This window comes from Syngnathus scovelli, chromosome 18, assembly GCF_024217435.2.
Source record: "Syngnathus scovelli strain Florida chromosome 18, RoL_Ssco_1.2, whole genome shotgun sequence".
In the NCBI taxonomy this organism is placed as follows: domain Eukaryota; kingdom Metazoa; phylum Chordata; class Actinopteri; order Syngnathiformes; family Syngnathidae; genus Syngnathus; species Syngnathus scovelli.
In genome coordinates, this window is record NC_090864.1 from 6,215,348 (window position 1) to 6,237,750 (window position 22,403).

Consider the following 22,403-nt stretch of genomic DNA (forward strand, 5'->3'; position numbering starts at 1 on the left):
TTTGACTGTATACAATTTTATTTCATGAAAAAAAAGTAAAAAAAAAAAAATCACAATCTTGCCTGCTGAAAATAAATAACAACACCCATCGGTTGAAAGTGTGAGAAGGGAAAACCAAACGTAAACAACACAAGGTGGTTATCGTACAGTGAGCGCGTGTTCCATGAATGAAGGTGACCATCCATGCTGGACTACAAAAGCAAAAACTTCACAGTTCCACCTCAGCGCTGAAAGACCGGCACGCTTCTTCTTCTAACGTCTAAGCGGTGTCAATGCAACACAATCAAGAGCAATAAGAATCTAAAAAAAAAAGAAGCCCAACCCGACCCCACAAAGTCGAGGAGGACTGCTTTTATCTCTGACAGGAGAATGAGGATTACAAAAATGAGACAAGAGCGACATTTCAACGTGGCGAGGGCTGAGACGTCAAGCCGTCGCTTTTTCGATTGACTCACTTGCTTAGCATGATGCGCGACTTGTTTGAGGCCCCTCCCCCCACCAGCACCCTTCAAAACAAGACAAACGTACTCACAGAGTTTCAGGACGACCCTCAAGTGCAAGATCGGTGGCTTTGACCAAACTAAACAAATGAAAACGTTTCTGCTTGGCCAGTTGGTCGTGTGCATTCCAAAGTTTCCAAACTTGGGTCGATTTTTGATGATTTTCTTGGATGGCTGTCCGACACCCTTTGGAAACGCTCCTGCCGCTTGGTGTTACGCAATCAGCGTCTGTAGCGCACAACCCCAACAAGAAACTTCAACTTGAGTCGACACACCTGAAGTGAGATCCGTCTGAGGAGTTAAACGAGGCCCAAAGCTTTTTCAAGCGTCTTTCGCTTCGCTTACTGCGTCTTGTCTTTGAATCTCTCCCAGTAAATTGGACATCTGTCAGTGTCCTCCTCTTCCTGCATTCAAAGGCTTCGAGAAGACGCCGGTGGCGCCGTCGGCGTTGCCGTAGAGGTCGGCCAGTTTCTTGAAGCGCGGCCCCCAGTTGTTGAGGTAATCATAGTTCTGCTCCGAGTCGGTGCTGAGTGACTCCAGCGAGCTGAGCGAGTCGGCCACCGAGCCGCTGCCCTCGAAGGCGTACGTCTGCAGCGAGTCGTACGGCGGCGCCCACGGGTCCACGTCGGCGTCCTTCAGACGCTCCCAGATGAACTCACGGAACACCACGTTGTCCGGGAGTGACTTGTAGGCCGGGCGGGTCGTCGCCGAGCTGGCGGGCGTGTACTGGAAGAAGGTGGGCGTGTCGGGGGTGACGTCCCGCCGCGCGCCAGGGTCTCGGATGACATTGAGGTTGCGCAAGGCCACCATGTCGAAGGCCTCCGTGTCCTCCTCGCCACCGCCCTCGTCGTCGTAGCGGACGATGTTCTCCCGGATGTCACGCTCCTCCTCCAAGATGAGCGGAACCTTCCGCCGCCGGCGCGCCGTCACGATGAAGAGGACGATCACTGCGAAAGACAGATGGTGGAGTCAGTATGGAGTGACAAACGACGCTCTTCAGATGCCATCAAGTTGTTGGCGGTGCCATTAGCAAAACGCTTCAGACGCGGCGGAGATGCAAATGACTTTGAAGCACAAGGAGCAAAACAAGCTAACGATCCATCCATCTCGACGAGATCCAATCATCTTTCTTCTAACATAAGTGAGCCCGTGACATAACCTCACGTTAGCGCCACCGCCGTTCTGAAACCAGGAAGCGTCGACGAGCCGAGTGGCACGGCTTTGAGTTTGCGGCGCATTAGCGGCTGAAAATAACTCTCCGCCCAAGCAAAGTGGCAAATGTCGAATTGTCCTCCATCCATCAATGTCAAGCTGCTGCCAGCAAAATATCATTTCGCGGCCCACGTTTCCTTTTGGCGCCAGCCCCCTTCGGTCGCTAATCACGTAGCAAACGAAGAAATTGACCCGCCGACGACTTTTCTCTGGCACTCGCAAGGGCATCGGTCCCAAACGTGACGGCTCGGGAATTAGCATCGGCGTTTCTTGGAGTCCTCCAATCCCAACCGATGTTACGATCAAAAAGTCGTAATTTTAGTCGTGACTTCAAGTCCGATTGCTGTTTTTCTAACGTGGATAACATTCTAACGTGGATTACAGGAAAAGCGTGCCGTGTTCCTTTTTGACAAATTCCTTCTCGTATCCTCAAATAACCTCAAAGGTCTTTTGTAAACGTACGCCAAACTGTCAGTTGTCGTCTCCTTCCGCCTTTCGTAAACAATTACGCTGCCGAAACGCACAAATGCTGTCGACGAGCGCCGTCAAGGCAAAAAAGATGACAAGTGGTTGCCGTGTGAAGACGGACGGATGGACGGACGACAGACCCGTGTGGACGGGAGAAAAAAAATCTAAGCGCTCCATCACGTCCTAATTGGCCCTCAAGAGGATTGTCCACCTAAATGATGGCGCCATAGTTGTCAGGATGCCTCGCTTTAAAAAGATTTCCATCATCAAGAAAATACAAAGTAGACCTCAAGGAGGGACAATTTTCAACGGTGAAAAATAATCATTTTATCAAATTCATCCTAGTTTCGACGGCTCCCCTCGAAATTATTCAGGAAACACGGGAACGGACCGATGAGTGGAGGCGAGGCCGACTTCTTACCCAGCAGTGTGAGGATGCAGCCCAGAATGGCCAAGAGAGCGCCGGTACCGAGACCGGTGGCGGCGTAGGCCACGGCGCCGCACGCCAGGGGAACGCCGTCGGCGTCACACTCGCACACGCGCACCGACAGCGTGTTGGTGCTACTCAGGGCCGGGCTGCCGCTGTCGGCGATCAGCACGGGCAGCCGGTACGCCGGCTGCTCGCGCCTCCGGAAGGCGCCGCGTTTGGTCAGTATGGACGCCGTGTTATCTGGAAGCGACACACACCAAAAGACGGCAAATGTGGAGGTGTTTATGCTGGCAAAATGAAAACAAAGTCTAGGGCTAGCATTTCCATAGACCAGTAGTATATAAATAAAGAAATAAGTAAATAAATGATTGTTATCATTTGTTAGCTGGGTTTAATTTTGAAACCTAAGAAGAGAAAACCTGGCATCCTTGAATGAAATTGCCACAAAGCCAAAGAGGCTCACAAGAGCCGAGCGAGCCCCTCTCGGCCGCATGGTTACCTTTGTTGTCTCGGAGGGTGAAGTTGAGATTTCCCGCCACGGCGGCATCCAAGGAGAAGAAGAAGCGGTGACCGTTCTGAGGCTCGTCCTTATCCACGCCGCTCACCGTCTGAATCACCTGCCAAGAAGACCAAAACAAGCCTTTGAAAATCCAATGCAATATTTGTAGTGTGTGGGTGGGTGGACGCCAGACGACAGGTTTGACAATGGCGTCAAGGTGGGCGTCGCTGACTCATTCCCCTCAAAAGCTGACGACTCCTTCGCAGCCCCGCCGGCCCTTCCCGACAACTTATCGGGCCAGGCAGACCCGCTGTACTGACAACGTTACAAAAAGAAAATTCAAAACAAAAAAAGTCCAGTTTTTCTCACTTTTATGCCAACACGTGGAGGTGGCGCCAAAACGATCACAAAATGTCGCTTCGGCTTCATTGGGGAGGACAAAAAAACCCGCAAGTGATCGGGAGAGCTGGAGCTATAAATCCGCCTGTTGATGAAAACGCACCGTACGGCGCCGTCAGTCACAGGGACGCATTTCGTTTCTTTATCAACGAAGGCGTCGATACGGCATCGGGATTAGCCGAGACCGAACCTGTACCGAATGTTGTGACAGCTTGCCAAAAGCCGCCATTCAATGGGCAGATCGCGCAGGCTGTGTTATGGAAATCTGGATAGCGCGATCAACAACAAGGAGGAGGAGGCGGCCCGGCCCTTGTGCAATTTCAACCTTTTCATGTCCTTTGAGTGGCGAGGACGGATCGGCGGCTTATCGGCAAGAAGGCGGCGGCGAGAAAAGACGCCCTCCCCCCAGGAAATCTAGACTTAAATCAAACACTTTGTAATGCATAACGCCTTTCATTAGCACGCTCACACACGCCTCCGATGAGCCCAGGCGCAAATTTGCCCGAATGAGGAGGCCCGGGAGTCGGCGGATGAAAACGTTCCTGCCGCCTCCAAAAGGCAAATAAAGAGTTGTGAGCGAAGTGCTTCGTTTTTGAAAATCTTCAGACTGCTGCTGGCCGAAGCGCCGCTTTTGCAAGTTGGACAAATTCAACAGCAGTCGACCAACAAATAAGCGCGTTCCGAGCATGAAGTTGTTTTTCATGGCAAAAGAGTCACACGAAGACTCGAGGGGGCGAATCCCGAGGGAGCTTGTCATCATTCATGCATGAACGGGCTCAAAAACTGACCTATTTAATTCATGAATATTATGCAAATGAGAAGTCCCAACATGAATAATTCTCCTCCCCGTACTGCTTGCAAATGTTTTCCGTGGTGAAGCTTTTGCACCATTCGAAAGCACAATGTGATGAGTGCAGTGGCGGATGTTGGTTAATTTCGGCCGACATCATAAAATGTGTTGCGAGTTGGCGCCCTCGAAATGAAAACGGACACACAAGCCCCGCCTCCTTTGGAAAAAGCCAATTATCTCGCAGCGTGGCTACTTCAATGAAGCCTAATAAATGCTTTCTCAAAAAATTGTCTTCGCGGGAGCTGACACACGTTTGGAAGAGAAACGCGAACATCACATCTGACAGCGAACACGCTCGGGTGCCTTCTTTGACATCGACAAAGAAAGGAAACCCGTCCGCGTGGAATATTCAAACGCGTATTAGCAGACGCAGCCGAGCGAGTGTCTTTGAAGCAAACGCAAACTTCGAGATCAAGGCGTGGAGTGGAAATAAGCGCGCCGTTGACGAGGTGGCACTTGTCGCCGTGGCGATATGACAGCTGTCAGCGAGGATGTGTGGGGGCACACGGCTTTCGCAGCTTTCCATCCGCGCCCTAAACATCACCCGCATGTGACATCCGCCGTGACAGGGCGGCGGCCTGCTCGACCGTCTCGTCTGATGCGGATCGCACGAGCGTTGTCATCGCGCAGTGTGATCCGATGATGTTTTTTTTATAGCTTGCCGCATGTTTGTTTTCACCTCACCTTGCGCCTTGCAGGCTGAAGTGATAATTTGGACGGATAGGCGATGACATCGTCACTCGCACGCGGTTGATGTGGAAGTGATGCCAAAGTGCAGTTGAGACCGCAGCTGGCTTTGCACTTCTCACTTTGCACTTCAGGGAGAGACGAGATATTAAAAAGGGGTAAAAAAACGACGAGGCAAATTTAAAGCAAATTAGTCCCAATGCACTTCAATTTATTTGAGCGCAAAAGTAAAGATGGATTTTTTTTACTGTCGATGATTGTGTACAAGATCCATTTTGATAACTTGGCACAATGGGGGGAAAAAAAGACGTTTTAAAATAGTTTGCTTGTTTTATCAGCGCGCCTGGCTGGCATGTCTGATAAGGGGAAAAAAACAAAGAACTGCTCTCAAAATGTCTTTCCTCAGTTTTAAGTACCCCAAAAAATGCAATCAGAAAATGACAACAACACACAAAAAAACTGAGATCAGACGTCGGCATTCACCTCTTCTGATTCTTGAAGCAGACATCAAACAAGTCTCTCGATATCTCAAATATTGTTGCGTCGTCGTCATTACGCTCTTAGCTCAACTTTCTCAAAGTCACAAACAGCCTCGAGATCTCAATCGTGACAATCCATCAATCATTCACGTAAAATGTCAAGCGCGCTTGACTTGACTCATTTTTTTTTGTTTTACAATGTGCCATTGTTTGCCGAGGTTGAATCAGTAACAAGGAAGGGGTTGAAAGTATCTCTTGAAACACGGAGACTAAAAATAACTCCTACAAAATCTACTTAAAGGGGAACTAAATGTTCATATTTTCCGTGGGTGGCCATGATGGCAAGGGATGCAGAATGCAAGACCAGGTGTGCTCATAGATATAATGCGGCGGGGGCCGGGACTGCCCTGGCCACCCCATCAATTAATAAAGATGGCAGAGTGCAGATGCCGTCGATGATCCGTGACAAGCGTCAAGCGCGTTCCGCGGGGAGCTGCTGCCGACGGACGGTCTTAATTAGGCCCGACCGCTGCAGGTTATTCCCACGGCCGCCAAGTCCGCCATCTGATTTCATCTTCGGAGCAGCGAGCGGGCGTGACAGCCAGTGGGCGGCCTAAGCGAGGGGACACAGCCATTACTGGACCGGCGCACACGCTAAAAGAGCAGTTCAATTAATTTCAAATCAGCACTCTGACATGTTGCCAGTCCGACATTTCATCTCTTTTATTGCATCGCAACTGCTAGAAACTGACCGTGTCCGATTCAAACGGTCGCCACAAACAAGGTCACGTCACACATTTGCCTCAAAGGTTGACTTTGGAGAGAAGATCGAGAAAAAGGACCTTTGAGCCACAAAGCAAGGACCTTCTGAACCTCGAGCTAAATGAATAAAAATAATTTGATCTGTTTTTATCATTCTGTTGCTGATGTTTTGATCCTCCAGAAGGACAAAATAAACTGACTGATTAGCAACATTCCGCTCGAGACGTGGCGCACCGTGTCTGGGCCCGCTTTGATTGCTTCGGCGCGGTCACATTCACATCAGGAATGAATTACGGTGGCGCTCGTAGGTGGTGGTGGTGGGGGGGGGGGTTAAATACGAAACGCGTATCGGAGCGGAGTGCTGGCGTGAGATTGATGGCTGATAGAAAGCCGCCGCTGCTTTTGTTCAGCAATAATCATCGGTGGACAAGTGGAAAGGACGATAATCATCCAGCTGCGGCGGCGAGGGCTTTGTCGATAACGCCGGTGGCTAATGAAGACGCAATGTTTACTCTAATAACAACTCGAGGGTGACGTGCGGGTAAAACAATTTCATTTCAGCTTCAACTGCACTTAGCCGCTTTGATTTCTAATGATTTTGAAAATTAACACAAAAGAAGCAGGAAAAAGTCTCCAAGCCAAATCGGAACTCCCTCCTACATACCAATCAAATCACTTTTTTTGCCACTCTCATCTCAGACAAAAGCAGTGTGCGACATCTTCAACGAGGCCCAAATGGCTGTCTCAATTACAGCCCGCCATTGAGGCTGGCCAATGGCGCGCCACCATCAGCCGCTGCCTGATTGCCTTCCCCAAAAGCTGGAGAAATCAGCACAACGGTCGCTCAGGTCATTTAGCAACAACTTGGCCCAATGCGAACACACGGAAAGAAAAAGCTTCACGCAAGCAAGCAAGGTTGAGGAGGGACGTACCGTGCCCGCCGGCGCGTTTTCACACACCAGCGTCTCGTAGTCGATGGCGAAGACGGGCGCGTTGTCGTTGACGTCCAGCACGGTGATGACGGCCGCGCCTTTGCCAATTTGGTTGGGGTCCTCTGAAAGACGGACAAAAGGAGCGGCGCTCATATCACTTTTGCTTTACGGCTTCCCGCGCCAACGCCTAAACGTCTGTGGCTGGGCGCAGCGGACACTAATTCGGCTTGGCGGGCCCGGCCCGAGATGATGCGCTGACATTCAGAGGGCTGACGCGGCGGACACAGAAAAAAAGGACGCGCAGCACCCCGGGGCCACCGGCAAGCGTGTTGCGCTGACATGGAGGCTGGCGGACACCCGCTCCGCAGCTGCCAATTGCTTCTGAGCGCCACTACGTCACACGAGGAGGAAAAATAAAACCCCGAGTCATGACCTCCCCCAGTCGGGTCGGGTCAGAGCGACTGTCCTCACGCGTGACTTCATTCTCACTGACAGCACTACAAAATCTTTATGGAGTGCCGTGGCGCCACATTTGCATGCCCCCAACGCGCTCAATTAGGACTCCGACTCTTCTTGATTGTCTTATAATTAGCCCAGACAAGCCACAGAGGAAAAAAAACAAAAAAACATGAAACACACGAGGCGACGGTTGCACTCGACTCACGACTCTCAACGGCGAGGATGGTGATGTTGTGCACCGAGTTGACCTCGCGGTCCAGCGGCTTGGCCGTGCTGATGATGCCGCTCAGCGCGTCCACGTTGAAGAAGCGCTCCATGTCTGTGTTGCGGTCGATCGAATACCTGCAAAGCAGCGCACACCCCTCAGTCAACTTGCCCAATTTTTTTAAAAACTGAAATGCATGCGTGCAAAATCAATATATGTTAATAACATCGATGTCATTATTTTGTTTATTATTTTATTTATTTTTTATATTTTTATTCATTATTGCATTTTTTATTTTTTTATTTATTACTTAATTTCTTTTATAATTTTTTATGAGGACATTGTAAGTTCAATTAGCCTTTTTTTAAAACTGGAATGCATGCGTGCAAAATCAATACATGTACATCGATGTCATTATTTTTTTTATTATTGTTTTTTTTAAAAATATTTTTATTCCTTATTGTATTTTTTTACTTATTTTATTTTTTATATATTTTTTTATGAGTACATTGCAAGTTCAATTAGCCTCCACCTATTGACTATTACAGCAAAATAATTTGACTGCGGTGGCGCCATTAGTTCCGCAATCATCTTCAATTCGTCTGGTGTGTTGGAAAAAATCATTTCGCAGACGCTGATAACAACCAAGAAAAAAAAAGAAGTACAATGCTGCAGTAATTTGATTTTCTGATTAGGGCTAGTAACAATTGTGATGGAACATTGACTAAATTCATTCAATTAATACAAAGTGGGAAGGGGGGCGGGGGCGGAGAGCGGGGGGGTCACCCATACGACACCCGACAGATTGTCAACCCAACGTTTGGAAGCGAAAAGGCCACAGTGGTAAGCCTTGACCCGACTAAAAGAATGCCCTTTTCCGGCTTTAAGATGGCATTTGACTTTTGCAGATGCTGCACACCCACTCCACCTCCGCTCCCCTCCCCCCCAAGCACAAACGGTGCCATCTGGCAGCGCTCGTGATGGCCACATGGGGGACTTTGTGTCGCTTCTGCTGAGCCTTTTATTGTGATTACTTCTGAGCCCACCCCAACACAATGCTCAAGTTCTCACAAGAAAAAAAAAGTGACATTATGTCGTACCTGATGCTGCTGTCGGAGGTGTCCGGATCGTGGGCCGACACCTTCCCGATGGACGTGCCGACCCGGGCGTCCTCGGAGACGGACATGGTGCTGAGCGGCGAGGCGAAGACGGGCACCTCGTCCACATCCTCCACGCTCACCTTGAGCGAGGTGGTGTCGCTGAAGGGGCCCAAGTTCAGGAAGTTGGAGTCGATGTTCCTGTTGGTAGCCTCCACCCGCAGAGAGAAGCTGTTCTTGCTTTCAAAGTCCAGAGGCTGCCAGAGGGGGGGGGGGGGGGGGTGTTACTATTAAGGAGCCGTTACTACTGATGGATCGTCGTCATGGCGACATAGACGTCGTCATATCACTTTGCCGTTTAATGCAACATGCGAGCGTATCAATTTGACACTTTGATCGGCGCGTCCGGATAATTGCTTGGCAACGACAAATCAAAGACAGACAAAGATCCATTTGGCACACCTGACATGGTCGGTCACAATTTAGCAGGATTTGGACTGTTTATGGTGCTTTTTTGTGGAGGCGGTTTCAAATAGCGAAAGCATCAGTTGTCATGGCGGCGCCATGTGGTTTACACAATTCAGACCGCTTGGAAACGAGCACTTTAGGGGAAGGGGAAACAACTGAGCAGCTGCTTAGAAGCTTTTCGAAAAAAAACATTTGCACATGAATGAGCTATAAAGCAAAAGTGCCAAATCGGACATTAATGATGTGAGCTAGTGATTGTTGCTAGCTGGTGTTGTCTTGGCTGTACCTTTAACAGGAGGAGGACTCCCTCCTGCGTGTTCTCGTCCGTGGTGATGTTGAAGACGCCGGGCCCATCGCCGTCCATGATCCTGTAGTCCATCTCGGCGTTGGGGCCCACGTCGGCGTCAGCCGCCTTGATCCGGGCCACCACCGACTGCACGGGAAGCGACTCCAGCACCGTGTATTGGTTGACCTCTGGGAACAAAAGGTCAGATGCAAGATTGGAAGCTAGCTCATGAAGCTACCAAGGGCGACGTGGTGGAAAATGTTTGCCAATGAGAAACTGACCAAATTTCTGCAAGAGGTTTTGGACTTTGGAGCGCAACTAATAAAATAGAGTAATTGGGGACAGTCTTTATTTATGTAGGCGGTAAATATTAAAAGCATCTCGGTTGCCGTGGTGACAAGACGTTGACAAGACTCTGTGCGGAGGCACGATTTTGGATTCAAACTGCTAATCGGCTTTCAAAAAGCACATTTTCACATGAATGAGCGTTGAGTGACACCCCTGGAAAAAAAAAAAAATCAAAGCTTTGCCCTCACCTGCTACGGCAGAAACTATAAACGTGAGTACAGCAGCTTTCATTTCCACACAAAGCTTTTGAACAAGCTCTAATAGTTGGCAAAAAATTGCGCAATCTGTCATTCACGTCAAGTTCAACTGCGGTGCAAGCGGTGCGTCCCAAAATTCACTCTCAAGTGCGGCTGTACCAATAAGGCCAAAATGATCATCACAATGATTTGGGATCAATGTTGCTATCACCGTTGCAAATACGGCGAGACTATTCCAAATTGGACAGGCCAACATTTTGTTTCCAATTGAGCAGCCATCCCAAATGATTGCTCCTTAAATGGAAGTTCAACTCCATTGTGAGCTTCGGTCCACTCCGATCCAAGCGTCCACTTCACAAGATTTGATTACGCCATGCACGGCTCTCTCATTGGCTTTCCCCGTGCTTTTGTCCGACCCCTGAAGCGGTCTGGCGAGAATAAAGGAAGGGAATCATATTCATAATCATAATCTCCCCCCAATCGGCGTGACAGAGCTCATTACGAGACCTTTTCTGTGTTCCTGACAGTGCCCCCCCCCCTCCCCCGTCTAAATGCTAATCTGCCCCACATTGTTTGCGGCCATGTAATCTGTATAATGGCTTTTTAATTTGCCGTGGAATAGCGGCTCTCTAAAAGGCGAGCGGACCGAGAAAAAAAAATCCAATTTGCTCGTTTTCCACCTTTCCTCCACTGAGTAGCTCGTCCAGGTCCCCTTTCAGGCCCGCTCCAGGTCTCTAATGCGTTGTAATGGACTGTGAGGAAAATAAGAAAAAATGAACCCAGGTTCATCGCTGTCATGAGCAAAGGCAAAACCGCAACTCACAGACCCTAACTGAACATGTCTGGCATTTTTCCCAAACATGAATAGAATGTTCTTCTCGGGGCATTTTGGTTTGCATCATTTCCGGGGCGAATCCCAACTTTAGGCGAACCCTAACGCGGCAAAATCTACAGGAGTAAAACCAAATAAGTTCTCCGACAGTTTATCTCCCTGGAGCGACAGCTGGCCGGATCCGGGATTTAGGCGGCACTGATAAATTGTTGTGCAAACTTCAACGTCTCGGCACACTCCCTCGCCCCGGGAGGCAGCAAATTGACTGGCTGGCGCGAGGCGGTCCGAGAGCGGCAAGCCAACCGCGGGATGGCGGGGCTGTTGGTGGCAAACTGATTGCTGGCGCTTTGGATTATATCACAAGAAGCCCCAGACGTCTTTGAATCCTAAAGCTGAGCCAGGAAGCCATTAGCACGCCAGGAAATAAACCCACAACAACAACAACAACTAAAAAAAAAAAGGAATCGGATTGATCCCGGTTATCCGATGCCAAAGCTTTGCGTGGTTCTGATGAGGAATGAAGCAGGGAGATTGCCCACCTTGCAGGAAGGTTTTTTAATTTGCTGCTAGCAAAGACCAGAACAAAGTGAAGTAGTTAGCGAAGCTGCAAGATTAGCTTCGGTGGTAGAGGTGCTAACACACAAATAAACAAACTAACATACAAACAAATGAAAGAGCTAACAAACATACAAAAAACAAACTTACCAACAGAAGAAAAAAGACCAAAAGCCTAGACAACAAAATCAATTTTCAAACCAAATTAGCCAACTAACAAAGAAAGCAACTAGCAAACAAGCTAGCTAACAGACAGAGCCAAGATGAAAGTAACAAAACAAAGGAACAAAACCAATCAACTAAAACGCTAACAATTTAAGAAAAGAAGAATATAAAACTAATCAAAGTAAGATAGAAGACAACTTAGTTTGGACAGATACGATCCAACATTTCATGGCTTCTTCCTCGGCCAGTCTCTGGCTATTGTTTTCCACAACTATGCCACTTATGTGCTTAGCGAAGGTTGTTTTCAATTTACCATTCACTCTGATTGTTATACAATCTGCATCCCAAAAGAATTCCAATTTTCTAACTACAAGTGCAGCAAGCGTCTTGCTGAGTTTAAAATGCTTGGATGCCAATCAACAAAGGAGAGCAAAAAATCATGCGCGTCGATAAATCAGACAATATTTGTTGTAAGGCCAAATGTGGTTAAAAGTATCTGAAACAAAAGTAGCAATTATGTAAAGTGGCGGTTGAAAGTGTCAGTAAGCGCTTCTGAATGAATGTCTCTCCACTCAGCTTATCTCGAGAGCACTTTATCACATTATTTATTGCACATGATTTTAATCTACATCAAGTTCAAAAGAGGAGGTTAAAAAAAGCTTGGAGGGGTTCTTTCTGGCTATTTTTTGGTTGCTTTTGTCCATAGAGAATTAAAGACGTGTTTTGTAGTCAAATTCATAACTGTCTCAAATGGAAAGCTGACGTTCATAGGAAAAACTTTAGCACCAAAATCAATCAGTGTTGCCAGGTGGAGGCGGGGCTTACTGTGAGGGAAGCGAGGCGGGTTGTCGTTGACGTCGGTGAGCGTGACGGTGACGGAAGTGGTACCCGAGAGGCCGCCCATCTGGCCCACCATGTCCTTGGCCTGGATGACCAGCACGTACTGGTCGCGGGTCTCGCGGTCCATGTTGGGCAAAGCTGTCCGGATGACACCTGAAGGCACAAGCAAAGCACGTTCGTTAGCGTCTCGCCCAAATTCCTGCAGCATTTTGATGAATGCTTCATTTTGTTTTTGTTCCAATCACAACCTTATCTCCACAACGTTTCCTGATACGTTTTTAAAATGCAGGGAAAGTGCGCTAATCCTTCAAAAGCAATCACTGTTGCTTTCAAAGTTAATGACTTGCCGTTCGTTCATTAAACGACGCTTATTAAAGATTCCCGCCGAATGCGAGAGATTACTTTGTCATTTCTCAGCCGCTCGGCGGTTTGATGGAGCAGATCAAAAGGCAAATTTCTCGTCATCTTCAAGCGATGAAAAGCGGGAGGGAAACACTGCTCGTTAAACACATAGTTGTGTCCAATCCTCAATTAACCGTGTTGTGTTTAGACACACAATCAGCAGTGTCGCTAATGGAATTAACAAATCAATCGTTAATGAAATAGCCGAGGCAAACGTGACATATATGACAACAAGTCGGCGTGGATGTGATTAACAACAATGAAAGTGCACCATCAAGCTAGTTAGCGACAAGCTAGCGAACATTTTCTAAATATCTTCATGTTGTTGTTGACCCTGAAAATGATTCACTTATGTCGTAAGATTGTTTATCGTTTCAAAGCTGTGGTGCTTAACTTGTTTTCCAAAGAATGAATTGCCTTTTTGGGAGCCCCAACACGCCAGAAGCGAAGCTCAATGCCTGAAATTGAACAGGAAGTCGGCCATTTTGCCAATTTGGCGGAATTCTGGAAATGTTCCCGAATGGAAGCTGTAGCGAGGGCTTTTGTTTGTCCAGAAAAGGGCCAAATTTGTGCTCTAATGATATTTGGGCGCCCCGGACCTCTCCCGCAGCTGTCTGATGGTCTCACGTATTCACGGTGAACATTAAGCGAGTCTTTTGTTGTCAAGCTTCTGCCTGACTCGGGGAACTTAAGGCGCTGCATTGCAGTGGCTGTCACCACTTCATGAATTAAAACTACATCCATAAAAAATACACACTGTGGGTTGTGTGGGAAGAAGCCTAATATTATGCCAAGCATATATTTTTTTTATGTTTGTAGTCGCGGCTAATGAGGCCGCCGTGACAAGGACGATAGCGGCAGGCGAAACTGTTTTGCCACAATTCCGCTGCTTATTTCAGTTGTTCCCCCCTCTTTAAGTTTTATTGCATCACTTCAAAAAATGTCGTCAATATTTGCAAAGAAGTGCATTAATTTGTTAAAAACACGTGTTTATACGAGGAACCGCCAGGGACATAAATCAGGATTACCTCCAGCTCATCACTGATTGTTTTTTTCTCACTCACACGATTGTAATCCTCTCATAAATCATGTGGATTTATACTTAAATACTGAAATGTGTTTCAGTAGACTGTATGAGAGCAACCACTTTGTTAGGTACGCCTACGCGGAACAAATTGAGGGGTCCTGAACATGAGCCCAGCAGTACTCCCTTTAAAGTTAGAACAAAAGACCAGTTTCCCGCTTCAGCAGGAAATTTGGTGGACACATCTATCATAAAAAAAAATAAAAAAAACATGCACAAAAAAGTCTCAAGGAGCCCAGCCTGAAAATAAACAGGAAGTTCACCTTGACATAGCCCACTGCAATAATAAAAATAGTGCGAAATTAAAACCTCTCTGACAGTGTCATCAATCAAACCAGAGAATCTACCTTTTTTTTAATATATTTCTTGTATCAAGTGTTAGAAGGTGAGGCGGGTCTACCTAATGAAGTGGCCAGCGAGTCTTGTGGAAAATTGCTCAGTGTAGCTTGTTAACGTTCTTTCTGGAGGACAATCGCTTGCTTTATTAACTTGTCAAGCTTGCGCACACACACACACACACATACACACACACACACACACACACACACACACACTTTAATGTGCACCCAGATACTGCTTTTGGGCCAGCGCCAACATCGCGGGCTTCTTCGCTGGCCGAGCACCGCTGATTAAGCTTGGCTCTCTTTCCAGCCAGCAAGAAGCTGATTGGCTGCCGTGACAGCGCGGCGCATTATACAAGTCTTAATGCCTTGACTTTGTCTGCTGTTCACTGTCAAATATATATATCTCTATATGTACTTTAAAAAAACAGAAAAGGAAGGATGGGAATTTTAAGTTGTCTATCATGGGAGGGGGGGTCCTGACTGGAGTTGTTACAAGACTTTTATGGCTTTCCAGAAGTTGCTTTATGAGTGTTTTAGTTCTTGAGGGGAATATTGGGTGGGATGCGTTGACCTCAACTTGATGGAGTTAACTTGCAACAAAGTTGGCAATGCAAGTCTATTGGAAACTTTGTGGCAGCCCACAGAGTCAAAATTGGCCTTTTCCTACCATTTACTTTGTCAAGAAACTGTTAAATTGGCACCACCAGGCCAATGGAAAATTCCTACTAGCCTACAGAGAAATAACGGAAGCATTGAAGTGTGTAAGAAATGCTAATTTGGCAAGAAAATGTCTGACTAATTAGCCTACGTGTTCATCAGCAAAAGTTGCTCGTGTGTACAAGCAGAACCTAATCGGCATTGCACGTTTTGAAACTTCTAATCTGTATTTTTTTTAATCACGACACGGGTATTTTGCGTTCTTTGATATTTCAAAGATGTTTACCGCGATTATTGGACGAATCCTGCAAGCTTTTGGTCTTCTGATCAGCATGCCTCATAAAAATGAGCTTTCTGACCTTGAAATTTGTCTGAATTTGGCCTAAAGTGTGTCTGACCAATGACCCCACCAGCTAATCCCTAGTGGCGTGCACATTTTTGAAATTGTTGCATTCAATTTTGTCATCTGCGGGCAAATCTCAAGCCTGCGCCAGGGACGTGTTTTCCATTTGGCTAAGTTCCATTCTTTTCTCATCGCGGCAAAGATTTAACGGCGGCCGATTCCTCGGCGTAATGAGAGCAGGAAGCAATCTTGTCTGCGCGGGAGATAGCGGATACATTTTCTATCCTGGCTACATCCCGGCCTTAAGCCGCCGTCCACCTACGGGTGACTCTCGCTGACCGCCGAATGTCAACGACAACGTGACATGCAGACGTGAGGCATGATGAGGAGTGACAAGAGGGTTACCACGGCAACCGCAGGCCGGTTGAGGAAAAAGGTCACGATCAGGCAACGTTGCACCACGTCCCGCGCCCCGCCTCTCGCCAACATTCTTTCGGGACAGACTCCAGCTCAGAGCCGATGGACGGTTCCAGGACGTGCCAGCTTGTGGCAAATCTTATCTCTGTTGTCAGAGCAAATAAAAGGCTTTCTCGCACAATTGCAGACAGAGGACGAGATAACCGCAAAGTTGATTTCTTCTCTTACTGAGGATCTCATTTGGGTCTTTTTTTTTCCCCCTCTCCACACCACCGCAGGGCAGGAAAAGGAAGCCTTGGGTGTTAAAGTTCACACCGTGCAGGTCTGACTTGGACTTGTGTTACTTTCATTTCCCATCCTGGTAGCTACAACAGCTTTCAAAAAGTGAGTCTCTGGTGCTAAAGTTCACAAGCCGGTTCCTTCCATTGTGGCACATCTTACACAGCCGCCTACAAGCTGGGAAATGAAACTTTTACTTCTCGTTCTGTCTCCAGCAGGGCCTCCGAGTGTGACTTGCTAATTAGTCCGGTTTGCGGCACACACCATGGTCTTTGGTGCTGGGTGACTTTGACAAAGTGCCTAACTGTCAGGAGGGCTTTGGGGGGGGAAGCTGGGAAGTTGCCCGCTGTTGCATCCCCGAATGGCCTTCTTGCAACAACTCTGCGTTTTTCTTTTTTAATCCCAAATTGAATCTCCAAGGTGCCCTTGGGAAGCGCCACTTCATCCCGCAGCCGCTTGCAAGCCACGCATAATGCGGACGGCCAAATACATCCGTCGTCATGCCTGAAGCGCTTTACTTTTGTCATTTATATTCATCGATTAGTGGTAGTTGAGCTTGAAGGTGATGCTGCGGCGAGATGCTAAGGACCGGGCTCTTAATTGATAGCCGCCTCCAGCGGCTTAGAGCTGAGTGCGCCTTCGACCGCGGTGCAGGTCACTTCAGCTGTAATTAACAAGACGCACGTTCGCAAAGTTACAAATAATAAGAGTGGAATCGGGTTCGGGTGAAACGCAAGCTGAAGGCGACATGAGCGGCCTCACCTCGCCTCACCTCACGTGTCGGTGACAGGTGACGGCCGGCCAGACGGCTTTGTCTGCTCCCGGCGGAGAATCTAATTAAAAGGCGGCCGCTCAAACAAAAGAAAAGGCCATGTCCAATCCCGACTGACCGCCCTCGTGTGAAAATGTCAGATAGGAGACGCCCGCTCGCCGTGATCGCCTCATGATGGAGATGTTAGCAAGGGGCTCCCGCTGCGGCAGCCGCTCCAAATGGAGAACATTACGGCCCGAGGCGTCTCATAAATCTCTCGGCCTCCCGCTGTTGGCTAATACAGCGGCTTGCCTTGCAATTATTTCCCTCTGATGACAAACAACAAAACAAAACATGCGCGAGTGTGACTAACACGCGCTGTCAGGAGTCCATTGATGGAGAGTTCCATGAAAAGTGCACAAACACATGCGGCAAATTGTTGCAACGTTTCCCTTGAAGAAAGAAAAAGCAACTGAACCCGTTTTGGGTTCTGGCAAGCTGTTTCCTTTCGGAATCCCTTAATTATGTGATTGTGAGATTTCGCCGCGGAATTAGGACAGCCTGTGTCGACATATGCAAAACGGCAATCTGCTCTGGCAGCAGACATGCGGCCTGCTTCGTGTCTCAGGTTGGCTCACCTGGCCGGAGACGCCGCTGCCCCGTTTTTGTGTCGCAAGGCTCTATTTGGCGAAAAAGGGGCTGCCCGAGGGGCCTCGCAAATCCCAGCTTCCCCTCTTCATCTTGAAGAGCTCAAGTCTGCCGTTTTTACGTTGTGTGTGTGTGTGTGTGGGGGGGGTGCTCGCCACCTGTCTGCCGCCAGTAGCGAGGCGACAGTCAGATAAATGCGCGGAAACAACGCGGCTGGTTAGCACCGGGGGCGGCGAGTCAGAGCGCGATGCGAGGCCATGCGCCGCAGTCGGGATTTTAATCATCTCCTCTCCCCGGGAGTGACACCGGCGCCGCACGGGGTAACAAAGATAGAGAGCAGGGGGGGCAGCCGACAAACAACAGCCTCGCCAACCTCGCCGAGTGGATTAGCGCCGTCGCTTAGAGACAACTAAGCAAGCGTCCGGGCCAGGTGGGAAAGAAGTATGCTTCTTTTTTTTTTTCATTTTATTTTTATGATTCATGACATCGTTAAAAGCAGCCACAAACTGCGACATTGCCAGATCAGATTAAATTAGAGTCAGCGAATGAAACATGAGGCCGCCAAACTGAGCAAGTGGCTGTGGATAAAAACAACGTCCGACCCGAGGATATTGTCACACAGCGTGTCGGCGAATCCAAGTCTTAAATGACGACCTCGGCATTCTCCAACCGCTCCCGTCGCCGTTACTCAACATGAGCTGAAATTGTGCAGCACGTCAGCATTGCTGCTCCGGAAAAGTGCTCGACGTCTATTTTTCATTTGATGCCATAGTCGGCTACGCTAAAAATCCCTCTGTGCTAATTAGCGACTTTGAACATGTTTGAAAGCAGCCGCTGTGTTTGGAATCGCTCGTTTATTTTCTACATCCCAACCGCTACCAGGGATTTTGAGAGGACATTTTAGTAAACATATACGGATCCCCGTGGAGATACACAACACGGATGTGTGTGTGTGTGTGTGAGCCATTCATTTGCTGCAGTTGCTTCTGGCCGTTCATCCATCGCAGGTGTTTTTACAATCCAGCCATTATCCGGCCGCGGCTTCGCCTCTCCTTGAGTCAAGTCGGCGCCCGGGAAAAGTTTGGCGCTCGTTTGAGGAGTTGAGCCCGGCATTACGGCTGTCTCGCAGCATCGAGGGCTTGATGGAGCCTTTCCGATGCAATGTGGTAAACAAGCTTCACAGGTGTGACGGCGCTTCTGCTCCTTAATTGGCTAGCGAGGTTCGCGATGGAGCTAGCAACACACGCGCGCGCACGTCACGCTCGCACGCACTCACTCACAAAAGTCAGATGGAGTGACTGTGCAGTATACGGATTCTCAATTACTTTTGTGTATTATTTTTAAAAATGGCGTGCTTGAGGCACCCACCTGTCTTGGGCTCCACGGAGAAGTAGGGCTGTCCGTGCACGATGCTGTACACCACCCTGGCGCTGTTCCCGTACGTGGGGTCGTCGGCGTCGGTGGCCGCCACTTGCACCACCATAGTTCCTGCGGGGGCGAACGGGCCTTCATTAGTTACCACGGCAACCGACACGGCTAATTGCGGAAACGGCTGCGGTTGCACTTGAAAGCTGAGTCACATTGGAAGGATGGAAACTTGTCAGGCGGTAAATAACGTCATTAGGTGCGATGCTGTCGTCAACGCCGCCGCTATTTAGCTTCGGAATGACTTGTTATTTTCGGATGTTGTCAAGAACGCAATATCTCAAAGGCCCGCCGCTGTTTGTTTGCAAGCTCAAGTGTAATTCTTTTCTACTCCCTTTGTTTCTGTTTTGAGCCAAAGATGTCGACGCCAGATGGAGAGTCCGACCCATCGAGTACTTAAGCCTTGTTTGTCCAGGATGTTCTCGCGCATCACACAACGCAATTACATCTCACATTTCTAAATTACATTCTTGGGTTTTCAAGCAAGGGTCATGCTAACATTTTTGGGCTCCAACCCTCAAGACTGAATTGAAAGTCACATGATCAAAATGTTGAGTTCATCGCATTGGTGGAATCTCAAAAAGGCTCCTTGCCCGCCTTCTTCATATTTCACTTTAACGACGCGCACGTTTAGATTGTAGCATATGACAGAAAAGCGCCGCCTTTTGGGAAGCAAAGCCGCTCGTAAAAAACGCGACTTTCCGAGGCGAGCCATGTTTTACGGGCTTTTACAGAATGAAGTGATCACAGAAATGGAAGATTAGAGTCGGCCGGGCGCCTCGTAAAGAAGCACAATTAACGGGCGGGCGGGCGGACGGCGGCTCCGTGCGCCCTGCGCAGGAGTTACAGCGTGCCGGCCGGAGAAGGACGCCCGGATTATATCATCGCCTCTTAGTCATGACAGCTTCCGTTACGGCTCACTGGGAGCGCCAAGGTCAAAGGACCGGCAAGGGGGGTCCGGCCTCATTTGAACCGTGGCGGCTGGTAAAAAAAAAAAAGTCCATTTGTACTTTAAAGGACTGACTTTTTGTTTTCTGCTAATTTCCATCTGCATGCAAGGACCAGGGAAGAGTTTTATTTATTTATTTTTAATCGGTTTTTGCAAGCACAGCATTAGTGAGAAAAAAAAAAAAAACCTCGAGGGATGTGCTCGCTCTCCAGTGGACAGGTTTTTTTTTTTTTTTTTTAAAGACAAAAGGCCATGGAAGACGGCGCAAATGAGCAAATGAGACATGAGCCAGTTATCCGAGCAAGTTGTTTTAGTCCATCGAAATCGATCTCTTGAGAGTATCATGTTAGTTAGTTGTTAGCTACTGGCCTTGGACGGTCTTGTAGCTACCAATCACGTCAATTCTTTTGGATGGCTTCCATATCTCATCCAGAGCAGGAAGTTAGCATGTCAGTCTGTATGCCGAGTTTGACGCAGAACTGCAGTAACAACGCTCCGGTGACACCGATGAGGTGGCAGCTCGCAGCCTAGCCGGCGGCATTTCACCGTCTCGGCTGGAGGACGCCAGATAACGGCTTTGTCCCCCAATCAAAATGGATTTGCCTCAATCAGAGGGTGACCACGCAGGTAAGCGTGGAAAGGAAACACCCCGGAGGCGTGCCTTGTTTTGCTCCGGTGGCCTCTCAAACGTGCGTCACACATCAACAGCCTTCAGGCCCGCGCTGGCATTTTAGCTGATGGATGGAAATCAAGGAGTCGGCCGGCACCAAAACAAGCTCGTTTCAAGAGATTAAAATGTAATGCACGAGCAAATAATGGAAATGAGAGCAAGCTCACCTAGCGGCGACATCTCTGGCACTCCCGCCAAGTAGGGGCCGTCGAGAAATTTGGGCTCGTTATCGTTGATGTCCTGCACCTTGACCACAAACTCGGAGCGCGGCTCGACGGGCAGGTTGCTGAGTCGGTCCACGGCTTGCGCCTGCAGCGTGTAGTAGGCCTGCGCTTCCCGGTCCAGCCTCTTGGTGGCGTGGATGTCGCCCGTGTTCTCGTCGATGGTGAAGATGGAGGTGGCGCCCTCGCCCGACAGCACATACTTCACCTTGCCATCGCCCTTGTCCACATCCGAGTGAAGCTGGCCCGAACAAAAAAGGCATGAATGGAAATATCAAGACCTTGTGTATATTTGGCTACCGCATTCATATTTAGGATATGGCTAATATAAGCAGTGATGTCTCATCGGGGGGGGGTTGGGGGGGCGCTTTGCATTCATCTGGACGAGCAGTGCTTCTTTTTGGAAACGCTGAAAGCTTCTTTGATAAATTCACAATTGTATAGACCGAGCGCGGAGGTCATGTTCCCCAGTGAGATAAGTCCCTTTTGATTGCTTCACATGAAATTGCCGTGTGGACAAATCCATGATCACACCGTCGGTGGACAAGAAAAAATATTTATTATTTTTCATATCGCCCAGCAAAACAAGGATGAAAAAGGGTCGACTAAAGCTGGCCTGTTATCATTGAAAAATTCTGAAGAAGCGTCTGAAAATCCCAGAGTGACGTCCGGCGTCGTTGAAGCTCTAATGGGCCGCAATACAAAGTGCCACAAGTGGTGAGTTGAGGCTTTTAAGAAAAATGTTTCTGCAGATGCCGTGATGGAGCACCTTCCATTTCATGGGACAGAATGGGCGGGGGGGAGGCTTATTTAGGTTTGTCGAATATACTAAGTGGGATAATGGCGTGCGTTTACATGGCGCCTGCAAGATGCTATGAGTGCCTCATTCACGGTGTTCAAAATGGAAGACAGCTCAGGTCATCTGGACCCACCGCTCGCTTTTATTAGCAGGCCATTAAAAAAATGAAAAGCGCTCCTCCAGCCCCACAAATAGAAATGGTAGCATGACACTAATTTAAGTCTTCAAAATAATGTGGGCATCAAAGCAGCATGCAACCGATAGGTTGTCAACACAAAGACGGCGTCCTTCAAAGTAAAAGTGCCGTGACGCGCTTGTTGCTTTGTTTGCAAGTAAAATGAGTCGTTGACACGCCGGCGAGTTGAGCGTCTCAAGGCCGCATCGGCCCGAGACGTAACTTAACTCGCCGAGCCGCTACCGTAAGAATGCGCAACATTCGGCCTGGAAAAGGCAACAAGAATCATCGTATTGGCGACTCAGGCATCTCAGCTCAATCATGTTTTCGTTTGTTGTGCTTTTCAATCACGGCGGAGGAAAAGAACAATTGGCTCGAGTCAAATGACTTTTTTGCCGTTATTGTGAGCAGCGGCGTCTAATTAAGTTTGTGTGTGTTTGTCATATAGCGTGGCGACAGGCTGCATGTGTCAACATTTTCTTTGCATTAGCGCCGGATTATTGTCGGAAGCCCTCGTTCAATCTATTGGAAGAATGTCAACATGACGGGAAATAAGCGACGCCGCTGCA

The 22,403-nt window shown here is 48.5% G+C and overlaps 1 protein-coding gene across 2 annotated transcripts in view; it reads right to left on the reverse strand.

Moving 5' to 3' along the window:
* The window catches only part of cdh7a (cadherin 7a), a 44,253-nt gene continuing 21,850 nt past the window's right edge, over window positions 1–22,403 (reverse strand). For both annotated transcript variants that reach the window (XM_049749211.2, XM_049749212.2), the window contains exons 3-12: window positions 20,807–21,101; window positions 18,964–19,083; window positions 12,656–12,823; window positions 9,734–9,921; window positions 8,983–9,236; window positions 7,883–8,019; window positions 7,219–7,340; window positions 3,110–3,227; window positions 2,602–2,850; window positions 1–1,447 (exon numbers count right to left, since the gene is read on the reverse strand). In XM_049749211.2, coding sequence (XP_049605168.1) covers window positions 888–1,447; window positions 2,602–2,850; window positions 3,110–3,227; window positions 7,219–7,340; window positions 7,883–8,019; window positions 8,983–9,236; window positions 9,734–9,921; window positions 12,656–12,823; window positions 18,964–19,083; window positions 20,807–21,101 — 2,211 coding nt within the window. In that variant the 3' untranslated portion in view covers window positions 1–887. The remainder of the gene's footprint in view (window positions 1,448–2,601; window positions 2,851–3,109; window positions 3,228–7,218; window positions 7,341–7,882; window positions 8,020–8,982; window positions 9,237–9,733; window positions 9,922–12,655; window positions 12,824–18,963; window positions 19,084–20,806; window positions 21,102–22,403) is intronic.